This window comes from Lepidochelys kempii, chromosome 9 (assembly GCF_965140285.1).
Source record: "Lepidochelys kempii isolate rLepKem1 chromosome 9, rLepKem1.hap1, whole genome shotgun sequence".
In the NCBI taxonomy this organism is placed as follows: Eukaryota; Metazoa; Chordata; order Testudines; family Cheloniidae; genus Lepidochelys; species Lepidochelys kempii.
In genome coordinates this window covers 96,245,785-96,273,497 of record NC_136388.1, presented here as the reverse complement: position 1 = coordinate 96,273,497, position 27,713 = coordinate 96,245,785, and the positions used below count along the sequence as shown (strand labels likewise).

At 44.5% G+C, this 27,713-nt stretch overlaps 1 protein-coding gene across 1 annotated transcript; it reads left to right on the top strand.

The window, feature by feature from the left end:
• Positions 1-1,290: 1,290 nt before the first annotated feature.
• Positions 1,291-27,713, top strand: F9 (coagulation factor IX). The gene is made up of 8 exons (XM_073358856.2): positions 1,291-1,375; positions 5,117-5,280; positions 6,227-6,251; positions 8,669-8,782; positions 11,759-11,887; positions 17,229-17,434; positions 21,107-21,224; positions 25,689-27,713. The coding sequence occupies exons 1-8, from the start codon at positions 1,309-1,311 to the stop codon at positions 26,231-26,233; spliced, it is 1,368 nt and encodes a 455-aa protein (XP_073214957.1). The 5' UTR covers positions 1,291-1,308; the 3' UTR covers positions 26,234-27,713.

Genomic DNA, 27,713 nt, shown 5'->3' with positions numbered 1-27,713 from the left:
ACAAAGACCATTCCCCCCACCCTGAATCTCCCTCACCATGGGGCCCTGCCCCCTGCTCCTCCCCTTCCCCCAAAGACCCTGCCCCCTCAGGGCCGGATTAATGCTCCTGTGGGCCTGGGGCTATTAAATTTTGTGGGGCCCCTGTAGACAAGTCTTTTTCCTAATTTAAAACAAAATGATCACAATTATGGCATTGAGGCTATTAACGCTATACGAAACTTGCCTTTTAATTAATATAAAGCCGTTCTGTGGTTACATTTCAGGCTTAAAACATGTAGAATATAGTTAAGTTAATTCAAAATAGCCTGCTTCTTACCTTAGCACAGCTGTTATATTAGTTTCTTTCTGGGATGGAGTTTGGGTGCAGGAGGGGATGCTGACTTGGGGCAGAGGGTTGGGGGGCAGGAGGGGGTGCGAGGTGCAGGCTCCAGCCGGGAGGTGCTTGCCACAGGTGGCTCCTAGCCACCGGCACAGCAGGGCTCAGGCAGGCTGCCTGCATGCCATGGCCCCACGGTGCTCCCAGAAGTGGCCGGCTGCTGGCACGTCTCTGCGCAGCCCTCGGTGGAGGGGGACAGCGTGTCTTCATGCGCTGCCCATGCCCACAAGCGCCACTCCTGCAAGCACCAATGGGAGCTGTGGAGTCGGTACTGGGGGAGGGAGCAGTGTGCGGAGCCGCCTCCCCTTCCCCCCGCCACAGAGATGTGCCAGCAGCCAGCCACTTCCAGGAGTGAGCCCTGCTGCGCCCTGAGCCCTGTGCGCCCTGAGCCCTGCTGCGCCGGGGCCCCCCCTTAGCCTGGGGGCCTGGGCTGCAGCCCCTAAAGCCCCTGCATTAATCCAGCCCTGTGCCCCCTGGCCAGGCTGGAAGCCGGAGCTGGGCTGAGGTAAGAGTCTCCAAGGGAGCCTGGGCCACTGTAGGGAGCCCTGGACCCTCCACCTGTCCTGGGCAGCCCCTTGGGCACGGGCTCTGTAGGTCCATGCATGAATTTGCCACTGGTTCTAGAACTTGGGCTCTGTGGCTGTTTCTTTTACATGGGCAACAGCAAATATAAACCCACCTAACCCGGCCCACGATATTTCTTGGGGTTTGAAACTATGCAATAGGTTTATCCTATGCAAAGTTGGGGTGGTTGCTCCTCCTTTCACATCCAAGCTACCATTTCAGAGAATCCTCGTCAAATGAACATTTGGGGACCTTAAATTAAAGGGTTACCCGAAGTAAGCAAACAAGAGCCTGTACTTTGGAACTATTGCTCCAGCTTCTCTATACTTGCACAATTCATTAGCGAAAGGATTGCTTGGTACACGAAAATGGCAAAAACCTCTCTCATGATCATAACTGGTCTTTTGGGATCTCTTCTCAGTGCCGAATGTACAGGTTGGTTCATTTTAAACCTAGCAAGTCCTCTGCTTTTTAGTTGCTCTCATAGATCGGATTACGTTTCTGTCCTCTGATAAGGAATAAATCATTTACCAGCAACAAAGTTCACATAGTAAGACTGCTGAATTTTACAAGTTCTCTGTTTAAAAATATGTTTGCTCTTAAGAATAAAAAAAAATAGGGGTTTTATGGTGATAAGATTAACTGCTTTGCTGCTTTTTATTTAAAGAATGGGACTTTTCTGATACTTGTTTTATAACTATTCATGTCAAGGACTTGCTCTAGATTCAGCCATTTTAATACAAATAAAACAATAGGAGGAAAAAATATTTACAAGTTAGCGTCTGTGTCTTTTACTGTGTATTGGAATCCCAGAACAAATTGTCCAGTAGACCGACCAATAAATACATGACATGGTCCTTGGATTTGCTACTGTGAAGATTGTTTAAATGCCAAATTCGGGCTGAATTCAAATGCAGTATTTTAAACTAAGCTCATGAGCGTGCAAGAGAACAGTTTGGCCAAAGAGCAGACATTTCTCATAGAAATGAGGCTGATACACCAGCTATCACACCATTTGTTGCCTAGCTTTCCTCATGTCCAGGGGCATGATCCTGCATGAAGGGAATCAAAGGCAGTTTTACCATTTACCTCAGTGGAAGCAGGACCCAGTCCTACATAGGAAGGATACCACGCCCCCTCAGGTGGGATTATGAGGTTGTATCCATGTTTGTGCTGTGTTGTGGGGGGTGGAAGGGACTATATATCGGTGCAGAGTACTATATTGTTATTTCACTTCAAACCAGACAGCCTGTCCTAGCTGGAAGATAAAATATTCTTTCTAGTGTGCTTACTCACTGATTAGAGCTGAGAGCCTAAAGCACAGTATTGCGATACTTCTTGAAAGCAAACGGTGGCAAAATATTCTTCCCATGCCCCGTGAGACGTGCCTACCACAGAATTCTGTGTTAGACTTGGATACTGGAAACTCATAGACCCAGACACCGAGAAAGTGTATTTAAACTGTCTCTAAGGTGCCACAAGTACTCCTTTTCTTTTTGCGAATACAGACTAACACGGCTGTTACTCTGAAACCTGTCTCTCCATTGACTCTCAGATTCACCTACTTAGCTACTGGCAGTTGCTTCCAGCCAGAGGCGTCCCTGGGGATGGAATAAAGTGCCCGTTCCCCAAGTGGGCCTTTTGTCCAGGGTGTTGTTTTGGTTTGTTTTTAAAGCACTCTGCAGCATCAGTACATGACTGCATTAACTGGAATGGCAGAATGGCAGTAACTGGAGTTAGAGGAGTGCTTTGCATTATATTTTAATGAGGCAGCTGAAGAGTTACCATCTAGCGCTGCAAAAACAACGAGGAGTCCTTGTGGCACCTTAGAGACGAACACATTTATCTGGGCATAAGCTTTCGTGGGCTAGAACCCAATATTTTAGCCCACGAAAGCTTATGCCCAAATAAATGTGTTTGTCTCTAAGGTGCCACAAGGATTCCTCGTTGTTTTTGCTGATACAGACTAACACGGCTACCCCTCTGAAATCCTGTCATCTATATCTGGTGCACGTAGGTTAATTGGAACAGGTGCCTGCTGTATTCCTATTGGCTAGAAGTGTCCAAGAAGAGATATAAAGTGAAAAGGTTGCAACTGATGTTCTAGTTTTTGTGTAATTAGTCTGGAGACTAATTGTGGAAAAAGGCAGCAGAGTTGCTAAAGCAAGCAGGGTGAAAGGCAGCTCAGACTATCAGTTTTGTCTCTGAGCCCATGGAGCTGAACATGTCTTGGACTGCACTGGACTGGACCCTTTGCACAGGTCAAATGCAAAATGGCAGGCCCCAAAAGCACATTCACCACTAAAAGAGGCAGATTGTTTTCAAAGGGTAAGGTGGTAGAACCATCTTTACTCATATGGATGCTGCTACAGGTGATCTGTTGACAGTGATCGCCTTTGCATTTTAAGTGTGAACTGGTCAATGGTCAAAACTTCAAGGAAGAGAAAGGAAATCAAGTTTTGATCCCTCCCCCAAACACAAACCAAACTATTGCCATTGGACAATTTTTATTAATAGTCACAAGTCTCTACCAGACCTGCTTTCCGGGAAATATAATGTTTTACTCCATTAAGACTTCGGGCAAAGTAGTTCTATTAAGATCAAGCTTTTAATTCTCACGGCACCATTGTTGCCTTTGCTAATTGAAAGCAAGTGTCAGCACAAGGAATACAGAATGGTAGACTTGTTTTGCAGTCGTTTAAACTGTTATAAAAACAGTTGGCAGTCAGAATAATCACTTGCAGATAGAGTTCCACAAATTCCTGCCTTCAGTTACAGAGGGTAAGTGCAGAATGGTAATTCCAATGAACTCAAATGGGGTCAAAGTATAAATCTGGAGTAAGGGCTTTATTGAAGTCAGTGCGAGTTTCTCAGATGACTTCAAGGGGCATTTAATTAGGCACTAAGTGAGAGCAGAAACTAGCCTTCTAAAAGCAAACAGAGATTCTGTCTGGCAGTTACTAGTCCTCACAAGTTCCCTTTCTAGTCATAGAATATCAGGGTTGGAAGGGACCACAGGAGATCATCTAGTCCAACCCCTTGCTGAAAGCAGGACCAATCCCCTATTTTTGCCCCCGATCCCTAAATGGCCTCCTCAAGGATTGAATTCACAACCCTGGGTTTAGCAGGCCAATGCTCAAACCCCTGAGCTATCCCTTCTCTCTGTCACCAACTCTCAAGTGGCCAATGGAATTTACTCCCATTCACTCGGAAATTTGTTATAGTATAAACCTTATATGAACAAGAAGCTACATAATACTCTTTCACAAACATAATGACCAACTTTAACCCCAAGCAGAACTGACAGCGCCATCTAGTGACCATGAGAGGCTTTGATTGAGAGGCTTTCACTGTAAGCCTGCTAGTCATAAGAAAGGGCCTTGAAAATCTGGCTGTAAAGTAGGTGACCAAGAAGTTTCTCTGTTTTAATAAGCAGATCTGCTCACACTCAGAACAGTGCTTGCGGTGTGAGGTGAAACAAAGCTCACTGGTTCCTAGAACATTGGAGAAATTAGTCAGGAACATTGAAACTTTGATAAAATATTGCCCACACGAGGCTGCCATTAATAAAGTCTTCAATGGGGAATTTATCTGCCATAGGGTAGCCCCACAGGATGAGTTATTGGGATCTGGTTCAGCAAAGAGTAAATAGAACAATAATTTTAAGCTGTGTTAGTTCTGGAAAAAATGTAAACAATGTTTTAAAAGTGAAAACAAATAGTAATCCTCTCCTTTTGATTTTCTTCTAGGACAAAATTCACCCCTCTGCAGGGGGCCTGCATAAATCTTGTGCAGTACTTACCTCTCACTTAAGCCTTTAGCCTCTGCACTGGGGTAAAATTAAACTCAACAAGCATTTTCAGGCTTGGTCTACACAAAGGTTTTGTACCAGCATAACTATTTTGGTTATGGGTGTGGGTTTTTTTATTGATATAGTCATAGGATTACAGCTTCTAGTGTGGACACAGTTATGTGTATACAGGTACCCTCCAGAATAAGGTATACTAGAATTTTACTATGCTTGTGCAATACGCTCATAGCCATGGTGCCTAGGTGGTGAAAACACAGGAGCGGAAAACATGGTGTTTGAGAACACAGCACTTAAACATGACAGTTAAAACATTGAGGGGAATGTGCCCTCTGTAACTATGGTCTATGGGGTTTTTTTAATTGCAGTTTTTATCAAAAATGAACAAGCAAGCTCAATTTTGCGGAGGCAGAAGAGATATAATTCAAATAGACTGGAAGAGTTTGTTCCAGGGAACCTCGAGAGAGAATGTAAGGAAGAAAAATGCAGTTTTGAAGAAGCGCGAGAAGTCTTCGAAAACACGGAAAAAACAGTGAGTGTCGTCATGGCAGAATGACACCAGACCCACCATTATGAACTCACTGGGGGAGAGACGGGAGGGAGACAATCATGGAAATTGCATGTGCAGTGCAATTGTCTATGCACTGCTGTATTGCTCTCCCAGCAGATATCGGGGCGATTGAAGTCCTCCATGAGAACCAGGGCCTGTGATCTAGTAACTTCTGTTAGTTGCCTGAAGAAAGCCTCGTCCAACTCAGCCCCCTGCTCTGGTGGCCTACAGCAGACTCCCACCACGATATCACCCTTGTTGCTCACACTTCTAAACTTAATCCAGAGATTCTCAGGGAACTGGGATTATTTAGTCTGTGGAAGAGAAGAATGAGGGGGGATTTGATAGCTGCTTTCAACTACCTGAAAGGGGGTTCCAAAGAGGATGGATCTAGGCTGTTCTCAGTGGTAGCAGATGACAGAATGAGGAGTAATGGTCTCAAGTTGCAGTGGGGGAGATTTAGGTTGGATATTAGGAAAAACTTTTTCACTAGGAGGGTGGTGAAGCACTGGAATGCGTTACCTAGGCAGGTGATGGAATCTCCTTCCTTAGAGGTTTTTAAGGTCAAGCTTGACAAAGCCCTGGCTGGGATGATTTAATTGGGGATTGGTCCTGCTTTGAGCAGGGGGTTAGACTAGATGACCTCCTGAGGTCCCTTCCAACCCTGATATTCGATGATTCTATGAAAAAGCCTCTTTTCCCCAAAGGGTGCAATGGACCAGCATAGCACCTATGCTCATGCGAGTCTCACATAAGCACTTATGTCTGTGCTGACCCACTTCGTGAAAAGGATTTTAACCCTAAAAACTTTCTATTTGGATCCTTTACCTAAAGTTTGGGGGGCTTTACTTCATGCTAGTTCTGTAATTTAATTTTCAAATTAAATTTCAAGAGAAATTATTCATGTTATTGTCTGTTTGTTTTGCAGATGGAGTTTTGGAAAGGGTATATTGGTAAGAGATTTGCTTCCTCCACATTCATACATAAAAACCATAAGGTCATCCTGTATTCACCTTTCAGTAGTTGCCTATAAGTAATGGGAGGTACAGGTATTAATTGAAAGAATATTTCCCGTTTAATGGAATATGTTCTACAGTAGAGCTAGTCAAAGTTATGCATAATGAATAATATATCCCTCCAGTTTAGTCCTTTTCCCTGTTCTGGTTGTAGATAATTCACAGCATTGGTTTTTACCAGTTTATTCATTATTGCATTTGTTCAATCAGCTTGGGTGAACAAGTTTCACTGTATGAGTTCCCACAGACCACTTGCTGTTTGTCATGTGTGATTGGTCATGTAAACCATGTAGAATGTTTCAGCTCCTATGGAAAAATGAAACGTTAAGGTCTGAGAACAAATGGCCAGTAGCAAATGCCCTGTTTGCATGCAAATATGGCTCTTCCTATGAATGGCCCCTCTGTAAACATGTGTGTGAGCACATCATGTTTGCTTGGAAACAGTGTATTAAAGAGAGCTATAAATGTGACCAAAGCAGATAGCTGTTTGGAATTCAAACCAATGCTCACAAACAGTTGTTTTGCATCTCCTGTCCAACTCTGCTTCACACTTACAATCTGTCTCTTCACTCCTTGGTCCCTAACCTCAACTACCCCCCACACCCACAAAAAAACATTCAATGAACACTAAATATATGAAACTAAGGATGTTTCAGCAAATGAAGTGCTTCGTAGATTGGCTGAACACACAGAACAGTTCACATGAGTCGGTCCAGACTATTCAATAAAATAGTTACATTTGCATTTTAAAATTGTCCCCTGAAAAAACAGTCGTCATGAAACTGAGATACTGTATTTTGTTTTTCTATGGTTGAAACTAATGACCCCTGCCAAAAAAAAAAAAAATCTTATCTTGTCCTTTTATCAGTGTGCGTGTTTTACTTGTTTAGCTCACGAGCTGCTCGTACCAGTCTCCGTGCTGCGTGGATGACATTCACGCCCGTGCAGAAACTCTAGACCTATGCACCACTTAAACCCTATTTGAGAGCTTAAGTGATGCATAGGCCTAACTCTCTGCACAGCGGTGAATGTGGCCATAAGAGGCCATCTTCTGCACCACACAAGCAACCTTTTGACAGTTTCCAAGATTTGAGTCCTAATTCTCTGCTGCCCTGTGCTTTGTGTCTGCACTGGTGTAAGTGGCAAGTGGGTGCAAAACTCTACCATGTTGTTGAGGTAGAGTTTTATACTGACTTGCAGCAGTATAAGGGGCTCCACTGAGAGACAAAAAAATCCAGTCCCTGGCCTGCAAGCTGGTCATTCTGTAATTTGTTATATTTTGCCCCGTGTTTGCATTGGAACAAGGGGAAAGGAGAGAGAGGATAAAAAAAAAAGCATTAACAGGTGAATTTGCTGGTGTAACATGAATGTGTCAGGGCACTCTTCACTTCCCCTTCCCTTTTGGCTTTGCTCTGTCTTTTAAGAGTTTATTTCCTTAAGATTCAGCATCACTGATCCAGTTAGTTGCCAAGTCCCTGGGAGTTTATTGCAAATTTTCTGATAATCGGTGTTTTCCTTAGAGCCCCAGCTCCTGGATTCACAGGAATACATGAAAAGAAAAGGAGGACTTGTGGCACCTTAGAGACTAACAAATTTATTTGAGCATAAGCTTTCGTGAGCTACAGCTCACTTCATCAGATGTAGCTCATGAAAGCTTATGCTCAAATAAATTTGTTAGTCTCTAAGGTGCCACAAGTCATCCTTTTCTTTTTGCGGATACAGACTAACATGGCTGCTACTCTGAAACCTGTCATCAGGAAAACATGAGAATCTCAGCTTTCATTTGTTTTAAGAAGTCTGTTTCTAGCCCTCACAGTTATGGAGAAAAGCTTGAGCCCTAAAGTTCAGGGTCTTACAGTAAAGGCTCAAAACCAGGTGGGCCCACCACAGTCTTCTTCAAGGAAGGATGAGAACTTTAAAAAAACAAAAACCTAATTTGGAGACAGCTGGCTCTGCATGTTCTCAAGGAAATCCACCTCCTAACTCCAACTTTCTAAGCTCGATCAGAAATAGGACCAGACTGATCTCACACTAGTGAGAACCGACAGAGAACAACTGAAGTCAGGGGAATTAACACACCAAAAGACTATAGTGAGGTTAGGTTTGATGCCAAAATCAGGCCTTTGTGCATAATGCAGCCGCAGAGGTCACCACGGGATTGCTGCTCTGTCAATTTGTTATGCAATTGTTTTCCAGAATCTAAATTTTCCCTTAAAAAGAAGTTTTCAGGTCCAAGCTTAACTTAACATTCTTTATCCTGAGCCTGGTAGGGTGGGGGAAACACTCATTGTTGAGTAGCAAAGGTGATGAATACCCTTGTCTGCTAATTAATTGATCTTGTTTTCATTTCCAAGATGGAGACCAGTGTAATCCAAATCCGTGTAAAAATGGAGCCCGTTGCGCAGATGACGTCGGTTCCTATGTGTGTTGGTGTCTGGCAGGGTACGAAGGAAGGAACTGTGAGCTAGGTATGTACCAAGGGGCCAGATTCTCTGCTGCCCTGCACCATACATAGTCACTTAGACCTGGGCAAAATGGATGTGAATAACTTCCATTCTGATTGGCTGGTTTTTATACCCACTTTGCACTGCTGTAAGTGACCACGCAACACGCAGGTGTAACCCATTGGTGAGTGTGTTACAGGTCTCTCCTTCGGGGCCCAATCCACAGAGGAGATGCTACCCTCCCAACCCCAGCTAGTAAGGACTGATTATTTAGCTCATGCTAAAGCAACTTCTACTTCTTGCTATAGTGTCCCCTGGTTTCAACCTTGGTGTTAGCCAAGGTAGCAGCCATCACATACTATAAATGAGAATCAGATTCACAGCCTGCTCAGTAATGTCATGTCTCCCAATGCAAATATTTAATCAGGAACCTCCTTTCTCTCCCTATTACAAGCCCTTCCTGTATGGATTATATTAGTCAGGGCTATTTAACACCACAGGTGAAATCCTGAGCCTAATGAAGAGAATACAATATTTTTTCCATTGACTTTAATGAGGCCAGGATTTCACCCCATGGTTCCATTCAACTTTCTGGGGAGATAGAAAGGAATGGGGCCTGATTCAAAACCCACAGAAATCAAATTAGAGTTTTCCCATTGACTTCAGCGGGAGCAGGATCAGAGCTACCATGCTGGTGGGTTGAGTATTGCCCAACTGGTTCATGCACAGCCCACAGGGCCCTTTTTAACAATGAGCTCTCAACACATTGAAATGAGCAATGATCAACTACACACACACAATATGATTCCAAAGACCAACAAAATGCAAATACTTTCCTGAAGGGCTCAGGAGATTATGAAAATAGAACCACTAATGGTTTAAAGAGCTAGGATCTCACTGTCTCATTGTTCCTGTCCATCCTCTGATCTAGTATAGCCAGCGTAATGAACGAGCACCAAGAAGAGATTCTGTTTCTACTTGTGTTTTTACTCTGGCAGGGAAGAGGTGCGGGTCTGGAAGAGTGTTTTAAATTTGCAGCAAATATAAAATGGTCTCAAGCCACTGCAGTCTTCTGGTGGATGGGAGACTGGGACTAAAATAGCAATTGAAATGAAGTGACTTTGTAAAAATAGTAAACAATCACGTAAGCATGACGACAGGAATGGATGTGTCCTTGAGGAGTGGGAGGAAAGTTAATCTACTGTGAAGTTATTTGAAAACTCACTGAGAATTAAAAGCAAGTCTATTGACTTGTAACTTTCGACACCTGGAGGATGAGATTCCAGAAAGAAAGAGAAAAGCAAAGGGGAGCGTGCATCAAAAATGTTCACAACAAAATATGAGTGTAACGGGAATGCCCCTGGGTTGGTCATCAGCAGTGGGGATCGAACCTGGGAACCTCTGGATCTTCATGCATGAGCCTATACTGCTTGAGCTAAAAGACTCAACTCTCTTGGCTACCTCTGTAGCAGGCTCATCCATCTGCACTTGGCCAAGCCTCCACTTGAGGGGAAACAGAACGTCACCTCAAGTTGTCATGTCCTACAAAGACTCCTCCTGGCTGAGGAAGTGTGTCCCAGACGCTTCCTAGTTCAATTTCCTATCCAGACCACCACCTAGTGTGGGGTCAGTGGCAGAGGCTGAAGCTGGGGGCTGACTCTTTTTGCTTAGACAGCAGAGGTGCGTGCAACAAGATATACTGCCAAGGACCCACCCAGAGGCATCAGCATTACACAAGGTTCCACTATAACCTCCCAGATTAGTTTCACCGAAAGCTGGGCTCAGGCTTGTGAGCTTTGTGTGTCCGTCAGGGAGGATTCAGGCTTTGCGTCAAGGGTAATCCGTGGTTTTACTTCAGTTATGATGCAAAACCTGGCCGTTTAAACTGACGTTTGCTTTGAGTTTCTGGGTTCAAGCCAATCTGAAATCAGAGTTCTAGCCCAAGGTTTACACTGCACACTTTGACCTGGCATCTGGTCACCTGAATCCAAACTGAAGAAAGGGGGAGGAGGAGCATGGTGGGGAAGCCACGTGACCTGTAGCCAAATATTTGTACAAACCCTTCCAAGTGGAGCTGCCAAGTCCCTGAGAGCTTCAAAATGCTGCGTGGCCTCATTCTCTCTGAAGTCATTGTTTGTCAGAAGGAGGCTGCCCTAGTGGACTCTGCTCCCTCTCCATACTGCAAAGCAGATCTCTGAAACCAGTCTCCTTGATAGCTGGCTAGGAGGTGCAGGGCAGGCCGCAGGTCCAGTGGATCGGCAATGAGAACCAAGTCCACCAGCCAAAACATTCTCCAGCAGAGAGAGAAATGAGGGGACCCACAGATGCTACCACTTCACCATGACTTTCCACAATACATTTTCCAACCAGTTTCATCCAGTTCAAGCTCAGATATTTGCCGTTTTGAGGAGATTGGCTTTAACCCAGGGTCGTCAATAGGCGGACCGCCGGCCACATCCAGACTGCCAGATGTTATTGAACTGACCCTGAAATATTTTATTTACTTATTAATTACTATTATTATTTTCTCTGGAGTCTGGACCTTGACTATACCTTGGCCAAGAAATTTGGACCTTGACAAAAAATAATTGACTGCCCATGCTTTAACCTCTTGGTCTCACATAAGCTGTACATGTATTCCTTGGAGAAGTGCATGAGTTAGATACAATGGTTGAGGTTTTCAAGGAAGATGAAGGGATTTAGCCATGCTTTCAGATTAAATGGGTTTTTTAACTCCGGTTCCTTTAACACACAACAGGCACAAATTTCTGTCTATACCACATCCTGATCAGTGCTTTCATTGGAAGAAGGGAAGATGCAAATTTGCTTCTGCCATGCAACAGTTTGGGTTGTTTATATGCTGGTGTCTAAAGGCCTGATCTTGAGAAGTATTAACCACCCATTACTTCTGGGCTAGGCCCTAAGTAAACAGCTCAGTGACATGCTTTGCATTTATTGCACTTTTAAAGTGTCTTAAGGGTTTGGTTTAATTTCTTTCAGATTCAACCTGTGCTACTAAGAATGGAGGATGCAAGCATTTTTGCAACAATGACCCACCCCACAAAGTTGTTTGCTCCTGTGCACCTGGCTATAAACTGAATGGAGATGGAAAATCCTGTGACCCTGCAGGTCAAGTTCTAAAATGATTTAAAGATTTGGGATGAGATTTCAAAAGCTTCTTAGAGCATTTAGGCACAGAGTGTCATTGAAATTAATGCATCTAAATCCCCTTGGTGGCTTTGGAACTCCCAGCCTGGTTGTTTCATAAAGCATGTTATGAAATGTGTAGTGTAGCAGGTTAGCAATAACCGTGGACATTTTGTTGCAGATAAGGGCCACACGTGCAGCTGGTGGCATAAACTCCTTCCCCAAACAAGACATAGAAAAAATAGGGCCACACTAAGTCCACCATTCTGCAGAGCAGGAATGGGATGCTTAAGAGTAGACATTGGGATCACTGTTTGTTTCAGGTGGCCAGAGACCCATCTATAGGTCATGTCTACTTTTCCTGTCAATGGACCAGTATGACCCCCTTACAACATTCTAAATGGAGCCCCCCAACTTTCTAGCCATGTGCCCAGCTTCTCTCATGCCCACAGGCATGCATGTCATATGAGTTCTTGCAAGCAAGAGCTATTATACTGTTGAACCCACATTCTTCATATTTGGGATGCTGTGGGCTTTTTGATTACAGTAGACAGGATGGAGAAAGTCTACATCCAGTCAGAATGGGCTACAGCCTACAGATGGTACAGAACAGGGCTAGATCCCATCTTTGAACATCAGGGGAGGTTGTCCTACAAGTTATTTGAGAAGTCTTCACTGGAGACATGCTAAGCTGGTGCTGCTTTTGGGTGCTATTTCTATTCCACCACTTGGTAGTAAGAAAAAGACATGCAGTTGATGCTAAAATATGCAGCCTAAATCTATTGTTTAGGAGGTAAAAAAAAAATCTTTAAAAGGAAATACATGGATTTTCATGGTTGCAACTTTAGAAGGAAGCTTTACTTTAAAAAAAATAATGAAACAACTTTATCTTGTTACGTGTCCCCAGTTTGATATATTACTAGCTGTGCATATAAAGTAAGTGAGAAGTAAGTGGTCATAGAAAAGAACCGTTAACTCTGTCTGCAATGTGGTTGCAGTTATGTTGGGCACAGGATATTCGAGAGACAAGCTGTGTGAGGTCATATCTTTTATTGGATCAATTTCTCTTGGTGAAAGAGACAAACTTTCCAGCTACACAGAGCTGAAGAAGAGCTCTATGTGGCTCCAAAGCTTGTCTCTTTCACCAAGAGAAATTGATCCAATAAAAGATATGATCTCATATAAAGTAAGTGAGATGTGGCTCTTAAAAATAACAGTTAACGGTCTGCATTTAAAGTACTTAGAAATGGAAACTTGTTTTTAAAAACTCTAAAATGCATTTACTAATCCATCAACAGCTTTTTAATAGTCTTCTCACCTTCATCGATTGTAAAATATTTACCTATACATGTATAATTTCCATGCTGTTCTAGCTCAGACACATGCTATATTTATATTGCACTGTAGTTAGTTGCTATAGAAATGTCAGTTATAATAAGCAAGCACAGTGGGAGAAATCTCTGTCTATAAATGTGCAACAGGAGAGTTGATTTTCTTGGTTTCTAATTCTGATGTTCTGAACCCTCCCGTCGGCTTTCCCAAACTCTCTGATACCTTTTTATATGTTTGATTTATTGCAACGTGCCTACCATGAATCTCTCAGGCACAAGTACAGCCATCATTTTGGGAAGCAAGCTGAACACCACAGAAAATAAGCAGCTTCTTCTTGTGCATCACTATTAGTGATAGAGGTTTTGCGGAACAAAATCAGCCATTTCCCTGTGGCCCTATTGTTTTCAAGCTGATTTGCACAGGTACAGCTGATAGGAACTTTGCTAAAAGAATTCTGACTCTGATGCAAAAGATGGAATAGAACCTGTAACTGGGAATTATGTGAGTTGTTTGGTAGAGTGGAAGACAGGAACAGTGAAGCGCAAACAGGAGCGAGAAGTAGTAAGCAATTACTTTAGTCACAAAAGTAACCAGGTTTGATTGACACAAACAAGGGGCAGATCTGTTGGGTAAGAAATGTCACATTTCCATGACTGCTTTACTGAGTAGAACCAGAGTCCAATGTCAGCTGGTTTGAAGGGATCTGGCACTATAGGGCACAATTAATCTCCCTCCCCCCATCTACTAAGGCTCTCAAAATTATTCAGAATGTGGAGATCATCTCCAGAGAGAGATTGTCCCCTAGGCATGTCCCCTCCTATTCGAGATTCCCCACCATCTCTCTGGCAGCAACAATTGCTGGGTGTCAGGACTCCTAGCAGTTAGCTAGTAAGCCAGGTTAAGAGTATAAGCTGCCATTGCTCCAGGAATGACTGGGTTGGAAGGGGGAGCAGGCAGAACCAGCTAGACACAGAGGAATCAGAGTGGCGATCTCTGGGAAGCATGATTGCATGTGGCCACCACCATGGGTCGGTGGTGTAAGTGAAATGCTTGTAGGCTTCCCATTCACAGTATGGTCCACAGTCTTGGACTGTGAGGCGGGGTTCATTGGAAAGCTTCATAGCAGGCAGGGGATAGGGTTGTCAGGTGTCCGATTTTCGACCGAAACAGCCGGTTGAAAAAGGACCCTGGCGGCTCTGGTCAACACCGCTGACCGGGCCGTTAAAAGTCCGGTCGGCAGTGCAGCGTGGCTAAGGCAGGCTCCCTGCCTGCTGTGGTTCTGCGTGATTCCCGGAAGCAGCAACATGTCCCCCCTCCGGCTTCTATGTGTAGGGGCAGCCAAGCGGCTCTGTACGCTGCCCACGCCCCAAGCACCAGCTCCACAGCTCCCATTGGCCAGGAACCACAGCCAGTGAGAGCTGAGGGGGTGGTGCCTGGGGACTAGGGCAGCTCACAGAGCTGCCTGGCTGTGCCTCCACATAGGAGCCAGAGGAGGGACATGCCGCTGCTTCCGGGAGCTGCTTGAGATAAGTGCCTCCTGGCGCCTTCACCCCTGACCCCAACCCTGATCCCCCGCCTGCCCTCCAAACCCCTCAATACCAGAGCCCCCTTCTGCATCCTAAACCCCTCATCCCCAGCCCCACCTTAGAGCCCTCACCCCCAGCGCGCCAACCCCCTACCCCAGCCCTGATCCCCCTACTGCCCTCCAAACCCCTTGGCCCCAGCCCCGAGAACCCTCTGACACCCAAACTCCTCATCCCCAGCACCACCCGAGTCTGCACCCCCAGCCCAAACCCCTCACACACACCCCACACCCCAACCCCCTGCCCCAGCCCAGAGCCACCTGCTCCCCCCTGCAGTCTGAAACTCTTAGCCCCAGCCTGGAGCCCCCCCCCCCCCCCGCACTCACACACCCTGAACCTCTCATTTCTGATCCCATCCTGTGACATCCTTTCCATGCAACACAACTCCAAGCCCCTAGAAGTCTCTTACTAAAACTGCTGGTTAGGTGGCAAGGACTTAGGCTGTACATAGAATCATAGAATAATCAGGGTTGGAAGGGACCTCAGGAGGTCATCTAGTCCAACCCCCTGCTCAAAGCAGGACCAATCCCCAACTAAATCATCTCAGCCAGGGCTTTGTCAAGCCTGACCTTAAAAATATCTAAGGAAGGAGATTCCACCACCTCCCTAGGTAACGCATTCCAGTGTTTCACCACCCTCCTAGTGAAAAAGTTTTTCCTAATATCCAACCTAACCCCCCCCCACTGCAACTTGAGACCATTACTCCTTGTTCTGTCATCAGCTACCACTGAGAACAGTCTAGATCCATCCTCTTTGGAACCCCCTTTCAGGTAGCTGAAAGCAGCTATCAAATCCCCCCTCATTCTTCTCTTCCGCAGACTAAACAATCCTAGTTCCCTCAGCCTCTCCTCATAACTCATGTGTTCCAGTCCCCTAATCATTTTTGTTGCCCTTCACTGGACTCCCTCCAATTTCTTCACATCCTTCTTGTAGTGTGGGGCCCAAAACTGGACACAGTACTCCAAATGAGGCCTCACCAATGTCGAATAGAGGGGAACGATCACATCCCTCGATCTGCTGGCTATGCCCCTACTTATACATCCCAAAATGCCATTGGCCTTCTTGGCAACAAGGGCACACTATTGACTCATATCCAGCTTCTCGTCCACTGTAACCCCTAGGTCCTTTTCTGCAGAACTACTGCCGAGCCATTCGGTCCCTAGTCTGTAGTGGTGCATTGGATTTTTCCATCCTAAGTGCAGGACTCTGCACTTGTCCTTGTTGAACTTCATCAGATTTCTTTTGGCCCAATCCTCCAGTTTGTCTAGGTCCCTCTGTATCCTATCCCTACCCTCCAGCATATTTACCTCTTCTCCCAGTTTAGTGTCATCTGCAAACTTGCTGAGGGAGCAATCCACACCATCCTCCAGATCATTTATGAAGATATTGAACAAAACCGGCCCCAGGACCGACCCTTGGGGCACTCCGCTTGATACCGGCTGCCAACTAGACATGGAGCCATTGATCACTACCCGTTGAGCCCGACAATCTAGCCAACTTTCTACCCACCTTTATAGTGCATTCATCCAGTCCGTACTTCTTTAACTTGCAGGCAAGAATACTGTGAGAGACCGTGTAAAAAAGCCTTGCTAAAGTCAAGGAACAACACGTCCACTGCTTTCCCTTCATCCACAGAGCCAGTTATCTCATCATAGAAGGCAATTAGATTAGTCAGGCATAACTTGCCCTTGGTGAATCCATGCTGACTGTTCCTGATCACTTTCCTCTCCTCTAAGTGCTTCAGAATTGATTCCTTGAGGACCTGCTCCATGATTTTTCCAGGGACTGAGGTGAGGCTGACTGGCCTGTAGTTCCCAGGATCCTCCTTCTTCCCTTTTTTAAAGATGGGCACTACATTAGCCTTTTTACATTACAGCAGAGTTATGCCATGTGAGGCCCTTATTCAGCCAGATACGTGAGCACATCCTAACTTTAACCATGCAAGTAGACCCCCTTAGGTCAATTGAACTATTCTGATCCTAAAGTTAGGCATATGCCAGTACCATGCTGAATAAAGACCTGAGTTAATCGTATCCACATGTGCACATACACACAGGGTAGTTGGTTTTTCCTTTTTAAAGTCCTCAAAATTGATTTCTAAAACCTGGGAAAGCTTTGTGCTTGCACTACCAAAGGCTTATCGCTTGGAGCTCCTATTCCTGACCTTCGGATGGAGTTTATTGTTGTGTTTATTTGACTATTAGAGCTACTTACATCACCATCAATTAATTCAAACATAAACATGAACCACTTGAATCAGCCCACTCCCCTAGAGCTCCTTTATCATCCTGCCGGTGAGATGTGTGAAACATTTATCTCCAGTTTTGCCACTTCATTGGTAATAACACTTAATATGATGCATGGCCAGCAGAAGTGCTGCTTTATGAATCTGTACATTCTTTTCACAGTGCCATTTCCATGTGGGAGGATTACAGCTCCCGAAGCCAAAAGCAAGTACACCCGGGCCATGAATACCTTTGACAAGTGGAAGTACAATTCTACCGATGATCATGACGAAGCAACAGACAATACCACTCAAATCACACCCATCATTAAGCAAGTTACACGAGTCGTCGGTGGAGTGGAAAGCAGGAAAGGTGAAGTTCCTTGGCAGGTACTGGATGTTCTGTTCCTGTTTGTTATCCTGCTAAACTTGATTGCTCTCATGTCATTTTGTACACAGCAGCATTTCTCCTATACGTTCTTTGATGCACTTAAAATCTCAGAGTCTTTTGGCCCATGTACATTATCTATGCTGTAGCAACATACTTTGCCCAGTTCAGAGCCATATTGGCAACATGCTAGGAGACAGAGTGACTGCATCTTTGTCCAAACGGGACAATCCAACCAGATTTGGCTGCTGGCAGAATAGTACATGAGCGCACCAAGCACTTCACTGCAAGCAGTCGAAGGGGAAGACTTCTGTGATCAAGCAAAACTTATGGGGACATGTTGACATTTTGGGACACAACTTCACAGTGAAGAAAGGAGAGAGCCAGGTTTTAATACTTCAGACTAAACTGTGGGCTGCTTTTCATGATATTGTCACTGAATGAATCAGAATTTACAGGTAAAGGTCCTGATCCTGCAGATGGACCCACGTGGGCAGACTTCTGCACCCAGGCAGAAACCCACTGATTTGAGGGGCCTCCAGAAGGGTCTGCCAACACTTGCAAGATTAGGTCTTAGATTTGGGTCAGGGACTTCATTTTGCCTGGCAAGTGCCAGGCACACATATGGCATCATATAAATAATTGCTATGTTCCTTGCTCACCCTCTCTTACCATGGAACACCTATATGAGTACACAGATTGGGCCAGAGCCTCAGCGGATGTAAGTCAGTGTACTTCCACTGGCTTCAATGAAGCTATGATAATTTACATCAACAGGAAAACTGGTCCTATATATATTTGAAGGAGTCTCGTCTACTCCATTTGCTCATTCCTCACCTGAAGTCACAAACGGATATTGTGACATCACAGCCATCTCCATCCAAACCAACAGGGATGTAATAAAACAGAGATATTGTGATGTCTGGAGCAGGGAAATGCAAATAAAACTCCACCCACCGACTGCTATGTAAGCAGTTGTAAAAACGAGGAGCAGCAGAAGAGAGGTGCAGAAGAAATTGTTACTAAATGGAACCTATTTCAAAGTCTTCCACAGTTATCCTGGCTTAGATGAGGTGGATGTATCCAGCGATGGCTGAGAGAGTTAAACAGTGAACTAATAAAATTAGTATGAGGGACAATCTTTTGATAACTTGAGCCCCAGCACAGCTGGTAATGGGGATTGTAAGACCAATGAATAGATGCTGCACAAACTGGGATATAAAATTTTCACTCAGACAGATCAAGTGGAGGAATTTCAATCTGGTCTCAAACAGAGGGAAAATGACATTCTTCAGCAGGTGTTTCTAGGAAGCCGAGTAGTGAAAAGGGAGCTCAGTAAGAGGCAGAGAGAGCTTTGCTGAAGAAGCCAAGAAGCGAAAGGGGGTTAAGTTAGAAGGTCAGCAGCTGGCAGAAGTGACCATTTGCCTTACATCTTAAGGATGACAGCAAAACAGTTGTGTTTATGTGAACATAGATGGTCACACACAAGTTGACGCTAGGTTCTTCTATGGACTCCAAAACTGACAGACGTCAGGGCCCCAAAATTGACATCAAAAATCAACATTTAGGTGCATCAGGGGAAAAAAGAGATCCATCGTCTCCAGGAATGACAAAGCTTGCAGTCTTGCTCGGACTACCAGCCCCGAGATGCTCAAAGCCCTGCGTTCTCTGGCTCCATATGTTGCATGGTGATGATACACCACTATACAATGATTCATCTCAAGTGACATAAAATCATATATAGGAGACACGACGGTAGGATACACATTTAAAAAGAGTGAAGGGGAAACCACACAGGACTGGAAAAACCCCTTCAAATTCCAATGCTTAGCCAACTCTCGAGAGGCCTTTACCAAGCCATGCAACTCTCCTGCTGCCCTACACATGGGTGCCTCCCCGTTTCCAGTTTGTATCCCCATCATATGGGGAAGTAGCTAGTAGACCTGCTACCGTGTAAGAGTTGGCAATGGTCAGAAGCTCTGCTGCCTCCTGCAATGCGTTTGAGTGGCCCAGTACTCCATTTGGGTTTTTTCCAAGCTATCTCCCGCTTCTGTGTCCCCTTTCCATTCACCTTGGGGCATTCTTCCTCACACTCTCACGTGTGGAGTCACCTTCTGGATCCACCTATTTTTCTCCCCCTTTGTCTCTCTCCTCCACCTCTTCCCACCCCCCCATGCTTTCTCTGGTCCATATTCTCTTCTCTCCACCACCCCTACATGTTTCTGTGCAGAGTTCTTGTTGAGGAATGGTTTCTAAAGAGTGAACAAATCACCCCATGCAGGAAGATATCTGGAGAGCACAAGAAAGGCAGCCCTCCTGACAGCTGAACGAGAGGCTTCTAGTGGCTGCAATGGATAACTTCAGGCAGAAAACCCTACACCCAGGCCAGTCTACCTGAGACAGACAAGGACACAGGGAAAAGATAGCCCAGAACTACTAACAACATGCACCACTATACCAGCTCTGGGCAAGAATTTATGGTGCTGCAAGTTCTGTGGTGGACGGGCACAAACAGCCTGATTAATGTTAGAGAAGGCCTTTAACGTCACTTGAAATCTAAGACATTGCTAATGGACATGGGCCCAAGACACAGAATTCAGACCTTCATCTAAACTGTCTCAGATCTTGGAAACAGTTGGATCTGGAGATTAGCTTGGGCCGCATCTCAAATCAGTAGCAAATACTTTTTTAAAATTATGTTGATACTTTCGCAGCCTGATATTTAAGTAGCTGGGTTAGTGTTGTAATTTTCAATCTATAGCTGCCCTCCGGTGGCCAGGTACCTTCAAGTCTACAACTGAATTACTTAGAGTTCTCTCTTGCCAAAATAAAACATGGTTGGAATAACAGGGGCATTTATCTTTCATCTGTACAAATAGATACTGTGCTTTATTAACAGAGAGCTGCGAGGTACAAAGTATTGATCTTTAATTGCAGAGCAGATCCTGTTTGGTGCAAACCTCTTGTAGTATGTAGGCTTGCGTCTCTTAGTTATGAGTATTGATCTCTCATGCTTAAAATTCTGCTTCTCAGAGCTAAAGAGGCAGCAGGTACACTTACAGGAGGAAGCTGATATCTAGTAGCAATCATGTGGTATTTAAGGAACATGGTTGGGAAATCCCTCTTCTAAATTAATTGTGCCTAGTAAATTTGCATATTTAATTTGAAATTAAGTTTTGGAATGTAAAACATATAGGCCTGTATCCCCTGGCTACCACAGGAGCAGCACTTAGTGTCTTAATATAGCAGAGGATCTGGTCCATTGCCACTATTCTCACCAGTGTCCAATATAACCTGTTCACGAGTCTGTCTGGAATTACGAGTTGAACTTCATGTTGTGTCAGATTGGTTTCCCCTTGTCATGACCTAGCCAGAGGAGGAATGGGAGATGGTATTTAGCCATTGATAAGGTTGTCTTGTGAAATGTGGTCAAACCAGCAGGACTGGACAGGAATACCTCAAGAAGGGAGGAAGGACACTCAGGAACTCATCAGAAATTGCCTTCTTGCATGAGGAAAAGTGTGTAGTTGCTTTCTCAGTGTCAATTTTGCATGTACCACTTAGCAGTGGCTGTTCCTCACCCCTTGTCCGCTCCCTTAATATACCTATGATGTTTGATTTCCCTTCATTACTGGTTTGTGTGGCACCCAAGGCTTGGATTTCTCTTTCCGTAGGTTCATTTACAGAACAGTAATGGAGTAGGATTCTGCGGGGGGTCTATTGTCAATGAAAAATGGATCGTAACAGCAGCGCACTGCATTGTGCCTGGCGCACAGATTATTGTTGTGGCAGGTAAGCAAAAGGAGGTCTGAATGCATTAGTGGATATTCAGTTAGGTATGCTAAATAAAATTGGTGCTATCCAGTTTATGAACATGTTTATCATGGCAAAGCTTCCCCTAAGATCCACCCCACACACAAGTCTAGTTATGCCACTAGACCTGTGCCTGACACCCATGTTCCAGGGGGGTGGGTTTGTTACGTTGATGGGACAACATGGTTTTTGGCAGGTAGGGAACAAGGTTTGTGTTACAGCCTGATAGTCACGTTATCCCACTCCAGCTGTACATACAAACTGTATTAGAACATGGATGCCTCTCTCCAGGCCAGACAACTGTGCCATGGTACCGCTAGAGTTGTAATGTAGCGGGCTTTAAAGGTGTCCACTGACTGTAGAAAACAAAAGATGTAGGGCCAGGTCCTTAGCTAGTATAAATTGGCTTAGCTCCATTAAAAAGTCAACTGACTTCAGTGGAGCTATACCAGCTTACACCAACTGAAAATCTGGCCCATAGTAAATTAGAAGAGGTAAGTTCAGGTGGCTTTAATATTGTCTCCAGGATCATGGCTCCCAACAACAAGAACCTAAAAGGGAGGAGTTTATGGGTCTCTGTTTAGTGGAGCAAAAATCCATAAAACCACCACTCAGAATATGACAAGGAGCAGTCTCCCCTCAGAAGCCTTAGCTGACACAAAACGTGAAATACCTTATAAATAGATCCGCATCCGAGCCGCAAAAGTGCTCCGCAGATATCCTCGTTTGTGGCTATAAAGCGGATATCCGCAGATTTGCAGGGCTCTGCTAATAAGAGCATCTCTGTCTTTCCCTAATATGGGACTATCGGTGGCAGTGTGCTACACAGCTCCAAATACATGGACCAACTAGTGTCTCGCCTGTGGCTAAAAACTGCATTTCTGGTTCCATTCTTGTCAGGCTTTAAGCTTTCATAAAAATAACGGTTCACCCAAAACGTCACACGGATCTGAGACTTAATTAAGGGATCAGCAGAAGCAGAAATGGATCCTGTAAGCCTGAAATTCTGTAAAAAGTAGAAACTATGGACTGAAGTAGAGAACTGAACTTCCATGCACAACAACGTCCCTGTGAGGTGTAGACAGGCGCCAGGAAGCCAAAACTGACACATCCACAAAATGACTTCATTGCATCTTTACCAATGCTATTTCCGATCTCAACCCCCTGTTCCCATCGCCCTCCCCCCCCCCCCCCAGCTTTTATTGGTTGCCTGTGGGAAATCTGAAGATAATTCAACGCAGGGCCCCGTAACTAAGGCAAGGGTAAAAAGATGATGGTTCACAGGTGTGGCACAAGTCAGTTTCCTCAAGCTGTTTATGAAGTGTGTATTTCATATTATAATTGCTGAGCACATGGGACACAAATCTAGTTAGTAGCAGCCGCCAATAACAACAGATTCAATTGAAACGTGCAACACACCCAGAATAAAAGTTAGGTGATCTGGGTATATTTATAACTGTCACTTAAATTGGACCAACTCAGACATTAAGAGTGGGATTGTCAAAAAGGCTTAAGAGACTAGGGAGCACAAGTCCCATCAATGAGAATGGCTCAAGGCACTTATTGGATTTTGATCCACTACTTACTTTTGCTCTCTTGGCCCTTGATTCGGCCTGGGTGGACCCCTGGGACTGATTTCAGCCGAACTCCATACTAGTACAGGGTGCGTCTGGGCCTGCACAGGATCAGGGTCTACAGAAGGTTGAGTGCCACATTTTCTACCATTTACTTTCAACCAGTTTTGCCTCCATGAAAGTTCACAAGGGTGATAGAGCATATCTGTTAAACTGCGAGTACACAACTTCCGCTCTTTATACAGCGGAAACAGCTTCACGCTAGAAGGGCCCTTTTTTTCGCTTGGAAATGGGTCTGTTTCTGGGTTTGCATTTTGTAGCAAGTTCATCGATTTCTAGTTTCATCACAGAAATTTCACACCCCTCCGATTGGGATACAGGAGGATTGTTCGGCAGCACAGCTGGGTTTTACTAGAGTAGATTTGATGGACAGGCACCAAGGAAAGAGGGGGAAAGATCGGGGGTTGCCGGTTTTCACAGTGACTTTGGAATATATGCCAAACATCATGCATATCGCACTTGCCCCTCCGTCCATGCCAAACACCTAGCTTTAGTTGTAGCACAATAGCGCCCCCCACTTGAAATATTTAGCAAACAAAAATAAAGGCATTAAAATTACCCCCACAATTTCCATATAGGGCATATGTTTAGCCTGTCCCTCAACAATTATGCGGCAATACCAATAAGAAAAAAAAAACCCTCAAAGTCTCCCCCATGGGTGTCTTATTTTTACAGTTTAGTAATGTCATCTGAAAAGAAATCCCTACTCCTTCATTTATCTCTCATATCCTAATGCACTGAAAACACACACACACGGAGCGTGGCCCAGGAGCAGTGTAGTGAGCAAAGCTGCCATAGTGGCCCTCGTCAGATAACATTCACATGAACGCAGACAGCTAACTGATGATAGGACTTCAGGCTCTCTCTGCACGTTCAGCAGGAAGCCAATACACCGTTAAAACCAGAAGCACTGTGACTACGCTTGACAGGCCAGCTCAGATCCTGCAGATTGCAGCGAAGCTCCTAGAAAGATTGAGGCAGAGGCAAAACATGCCTGACCCACTTTGGGCCACAAATAAAGAGAAGCGGGTTGTTTATGACAAGCTGTTGATCAGGGCTCAGGATTCCCCTCCATCCCATCCTAGTTACCTGCAGATTTAGGATATTGGTCAGAGCAGGGGGGAGTGATTCTGCTGCTGGTTTCCTTGCAGAGCTAGTTAGCAAGCTACTTGGGCAGGTAGACTTTCCTTTGGGTGGGAAAGGACTTCTCTGACTGCCGCCAGACAAATCTTAATGCTGTGCAGACTCAAAACACCTGAAGTCTTGACAAATTCCCCCTTTTTGTCTAGAAAAATCTTTTAAGGAAGGGAATAGCCTGCCAATAGCTGCAATAGCCCTATTATACCAATAGCCTGCCAAATCAGCTGCAATAGCCCTAAACAGCAAACTCCCTGCTGCTGATGTTTATCCTCAGCAGAGGAAAGTGAAGGAAGCTGCGGGAGGGGGATCTGCCGGAGCTGGGAAAGATTGACTTTGGAACAGAGACTTTGTATCTACTTGCTTTGTAGGGCCTAATATTCCAGTTGCTGGCAACAACTACCTGCATCTCACTCTATGGGGTTGCGGTCCTTCTGGCAAAGATACAGAATGTTTGCAGGTTGCTGTTGGTCTGAAGTATTGTTTGCTAGTAAGGGGTCTGTTTTAAAAGATAATATTCTTGGTTCCAGAGATTTTGTAATATCCCAGGACAACACTCCTCCTTACAACTCTGCAAAGAATTGCCAAACTTCTGTTATCCCAAACACTGCAAAACTTTGATCACCACCCCCTATTTTCAAAGGAAATGTTTGGGCTACGAGGCCAGGGTTAGCCTCAACTGTTTGGGTTGGTTGGTTGGTTGTTTTTTTAAACACAGTACTATTGGATCTTTAGCTGGGCAGCCACTGTCTCTGGGCTGATGCATCATTCAACGTAGTCAGCTAAACTTGATGTATGTGTAACCCACTGGTGTGTGTGTGTGTTGCAGGTTCCCCTCTGTGTTGCTCCGCAAAGGATATGAGTTGTTAGAGCCCTCAGCTATAGAGCATTAACTCGGACAACCATAGCAGCTCATGTTGTCCCTGGTCTGTCACCTCAAGAGGGTGGTCATTGCATCAGGCACCTCTAGAGCTAAAAGTATGAACTGCTGCAGCCTGAAGTAAAGAGCCAAGACTCTGGATTTGGGGACTGTAGCAATTCATCTTCTCCCTGGATTGGCACAGTGGGGAGCCCATAGCACACACTCATCAATGGGTTGCATTTGCACCGTAAGGGACATAGCTCATAACCTGCTCCTGCAGCACTGGACTCTGTCACATAGCATAAGGAAACTACTCATGAGCTATCACTGGTATTTGGTTTCCTACTCCTTGTAGGGCAGACACTGATCCTGCTTCCAATGAAGTCAATTTCAAAAGGGGGCAGGATCAGGCCCTAGCTGAGGAAATAATCACACACTTTGGCCTCAGTTCTGCAGCTGGCAAGTTTTTGCCTATGTATCCCTTTGCAGGATCAGGGCCTTAGTCAGATCTGTTAATAGATTGCATTGGCACAAACACACAGCAACAAAGAGATTATACAGCGGCAGGCAGAGTGAACCTTGTCTCATCCAACAGACGGCACATCTAATATCTCCTTGTAGTGCGGCACACTATCAGCAAGGGTCTGAGCCAATTCCCAGTGTGGGATTTGAACTTATGACATTTTGGCTCCCAGCTGATCCTTAGTGACACTAGACGTATCAGTTGCATGTAGTTCCTAACGCTGAGAGTGTATTTAGTCACCCACAGGTTGCTTGTAATTGTAAACAGCATGACATTTCTTTCACCAGGTGAACACAACACGGAAGTCAGTGACGGTACCGAGCAGTATCGCCAAGTGGTGAAAATCCTTACGCATCACACCTATAATGCCAGCAAAAACAAGCATGAGAATGACATAGCACTGTTAGAGCTTGGGACCCCGCTGGAGTTCAACAGCTACGTCACCCCCATTTGCATTGCCAGCAGGGAATTCACCAACAGCCTCCTCAAGTATGGAACTGGCACCGTGAGTGGCTGGGGGAGCCAGCTGTTCCGGGGAAGGGTGGCCACAGTCCTACAGGTTCTGAAAGTCCCATTTGTTGACCGTGCAACATGCATGAAAAGCAGCACGTTTTCTATCTTACATAATATGTTCTGTGCGGGTTACCATTCAGAGGCTAAAGATACATGTGAAGGGGACAGCGGGGGCCCTCATACTTCAGAAATAGAAGGTACCTGGTTTCTAACTGGAATAACCAGCTGGGGGGAAGAGTGTGCACTGAAGGGCAAATATGGTATCTACACCAGAGTATCAAAGTACACCAAGTGGATAAAAGATAAAACAAGTGGTTAATCAACAGAGCTAAAGCTTTCTATTGCTTTTCTGTGGGTTGCCTGATTAAGAGTTGTTGGAGAATGTAAAAAAAAACAAAAAAAAAACAAAACAAACCCTAATTTGTTTTTTCTTAAAATTTTGCATTTTAATAAACAATTTTAATAGAACCAATTTTTCTCTTTGAAGATGAATATTTACGCAGGGGGTTCAGAGTGCATGTGGTTAAAAAGGAAAAAAATGCATTCATTGTAAATGGCCAAATTCTACCTTCATTCTTGAGCATACCTCTACCTTTGAAGTCACTGTCGCGTGTTTGTAGCAGAGGACAGAATTTGAGTTGAAGGATACAATACTGTGAGCTTTTGCAGCGACTGAAAAAATATCGCATTACCTTGTCTGCCAACAATCTCAAGGGTCTGGAAGTTTTAATGTCAACCAGTGCAAGTATTGTTATGATCAGTAGGAAATTCTTGAGATTTATTAACATGTAACACTGGTTCTCATGATGTAAAATAACCTGAAAGCACAGACCTATTAAAAACTCACATGGAAGTAGCTGCAGGATTTGTGATACTGATTTCTGCCGAGACTTGATTCTAGGTTATGAAAAGATAATTGTTTGGCATCTATCTCCATAACTTAACATTCATTGTATTATTCAGAGTTAATTAGAACTAGCAACCAGATCCTCTGCTACTGTAAATTGATGTCACTCCATTGACTTCAATGGAGCTATGCATATTTACATCATCAGAAGAACCGGCCTGATATTTTTAAAGCTCATAACGATCCTCCTTGTTCGATCACTCATGGGTAAGTATTTGAGAATAGATGTCATTCCAATGGGAAAGAAAGTAACCCGGACTTTGTATTCAATGGGATTTTAACCTTAAAAACATTGTAATTCACTAAGATCCAGGTTCTCAAAGGTATTTAGGCACCTAACTCCTATTGAAAACAATGAAAACAATGGGAGTTAGGTGCCTCTGAGGATTTGGGCTTTATTGCCTGATCTACTGCCCACTAGTTATTCCAGTGGGCAGCGGATTAGGTCTATATGGTCTGTTGCTGTTCCTATTCAAATTAATGATAGCTTTGCCACTTGAATAAATCAGGCTCTTGCACAATATATTCAATCTATTCATGCAACATAAACACCATTGTCCAGTCTTGTGTCATATCCCTTTGATCTTCCCCTGACTCAAGGCATTTATGTTATTAAGATATTATTGTGCTTTGGGCATCATTGGTTAATTCTAACACTAAACGCATTAATAAATAAACCTGATGATGGAACACCTAAGAGGACTGAAAATATTGTCCCTTAAACTCTGAAATTTTGAAGCATCGTATGCTCAGCCATAAGAAGAGAATGTGTACATTTGGGTAACAATTTACCAAGTTTCACACACTTTTGTAGCCTCCAGATTCACCTCCTCATTGCTATCAGAAAATCCTTAGCTACTTAACTGGAAAAAGCAGACAAACGCTGCAGAGT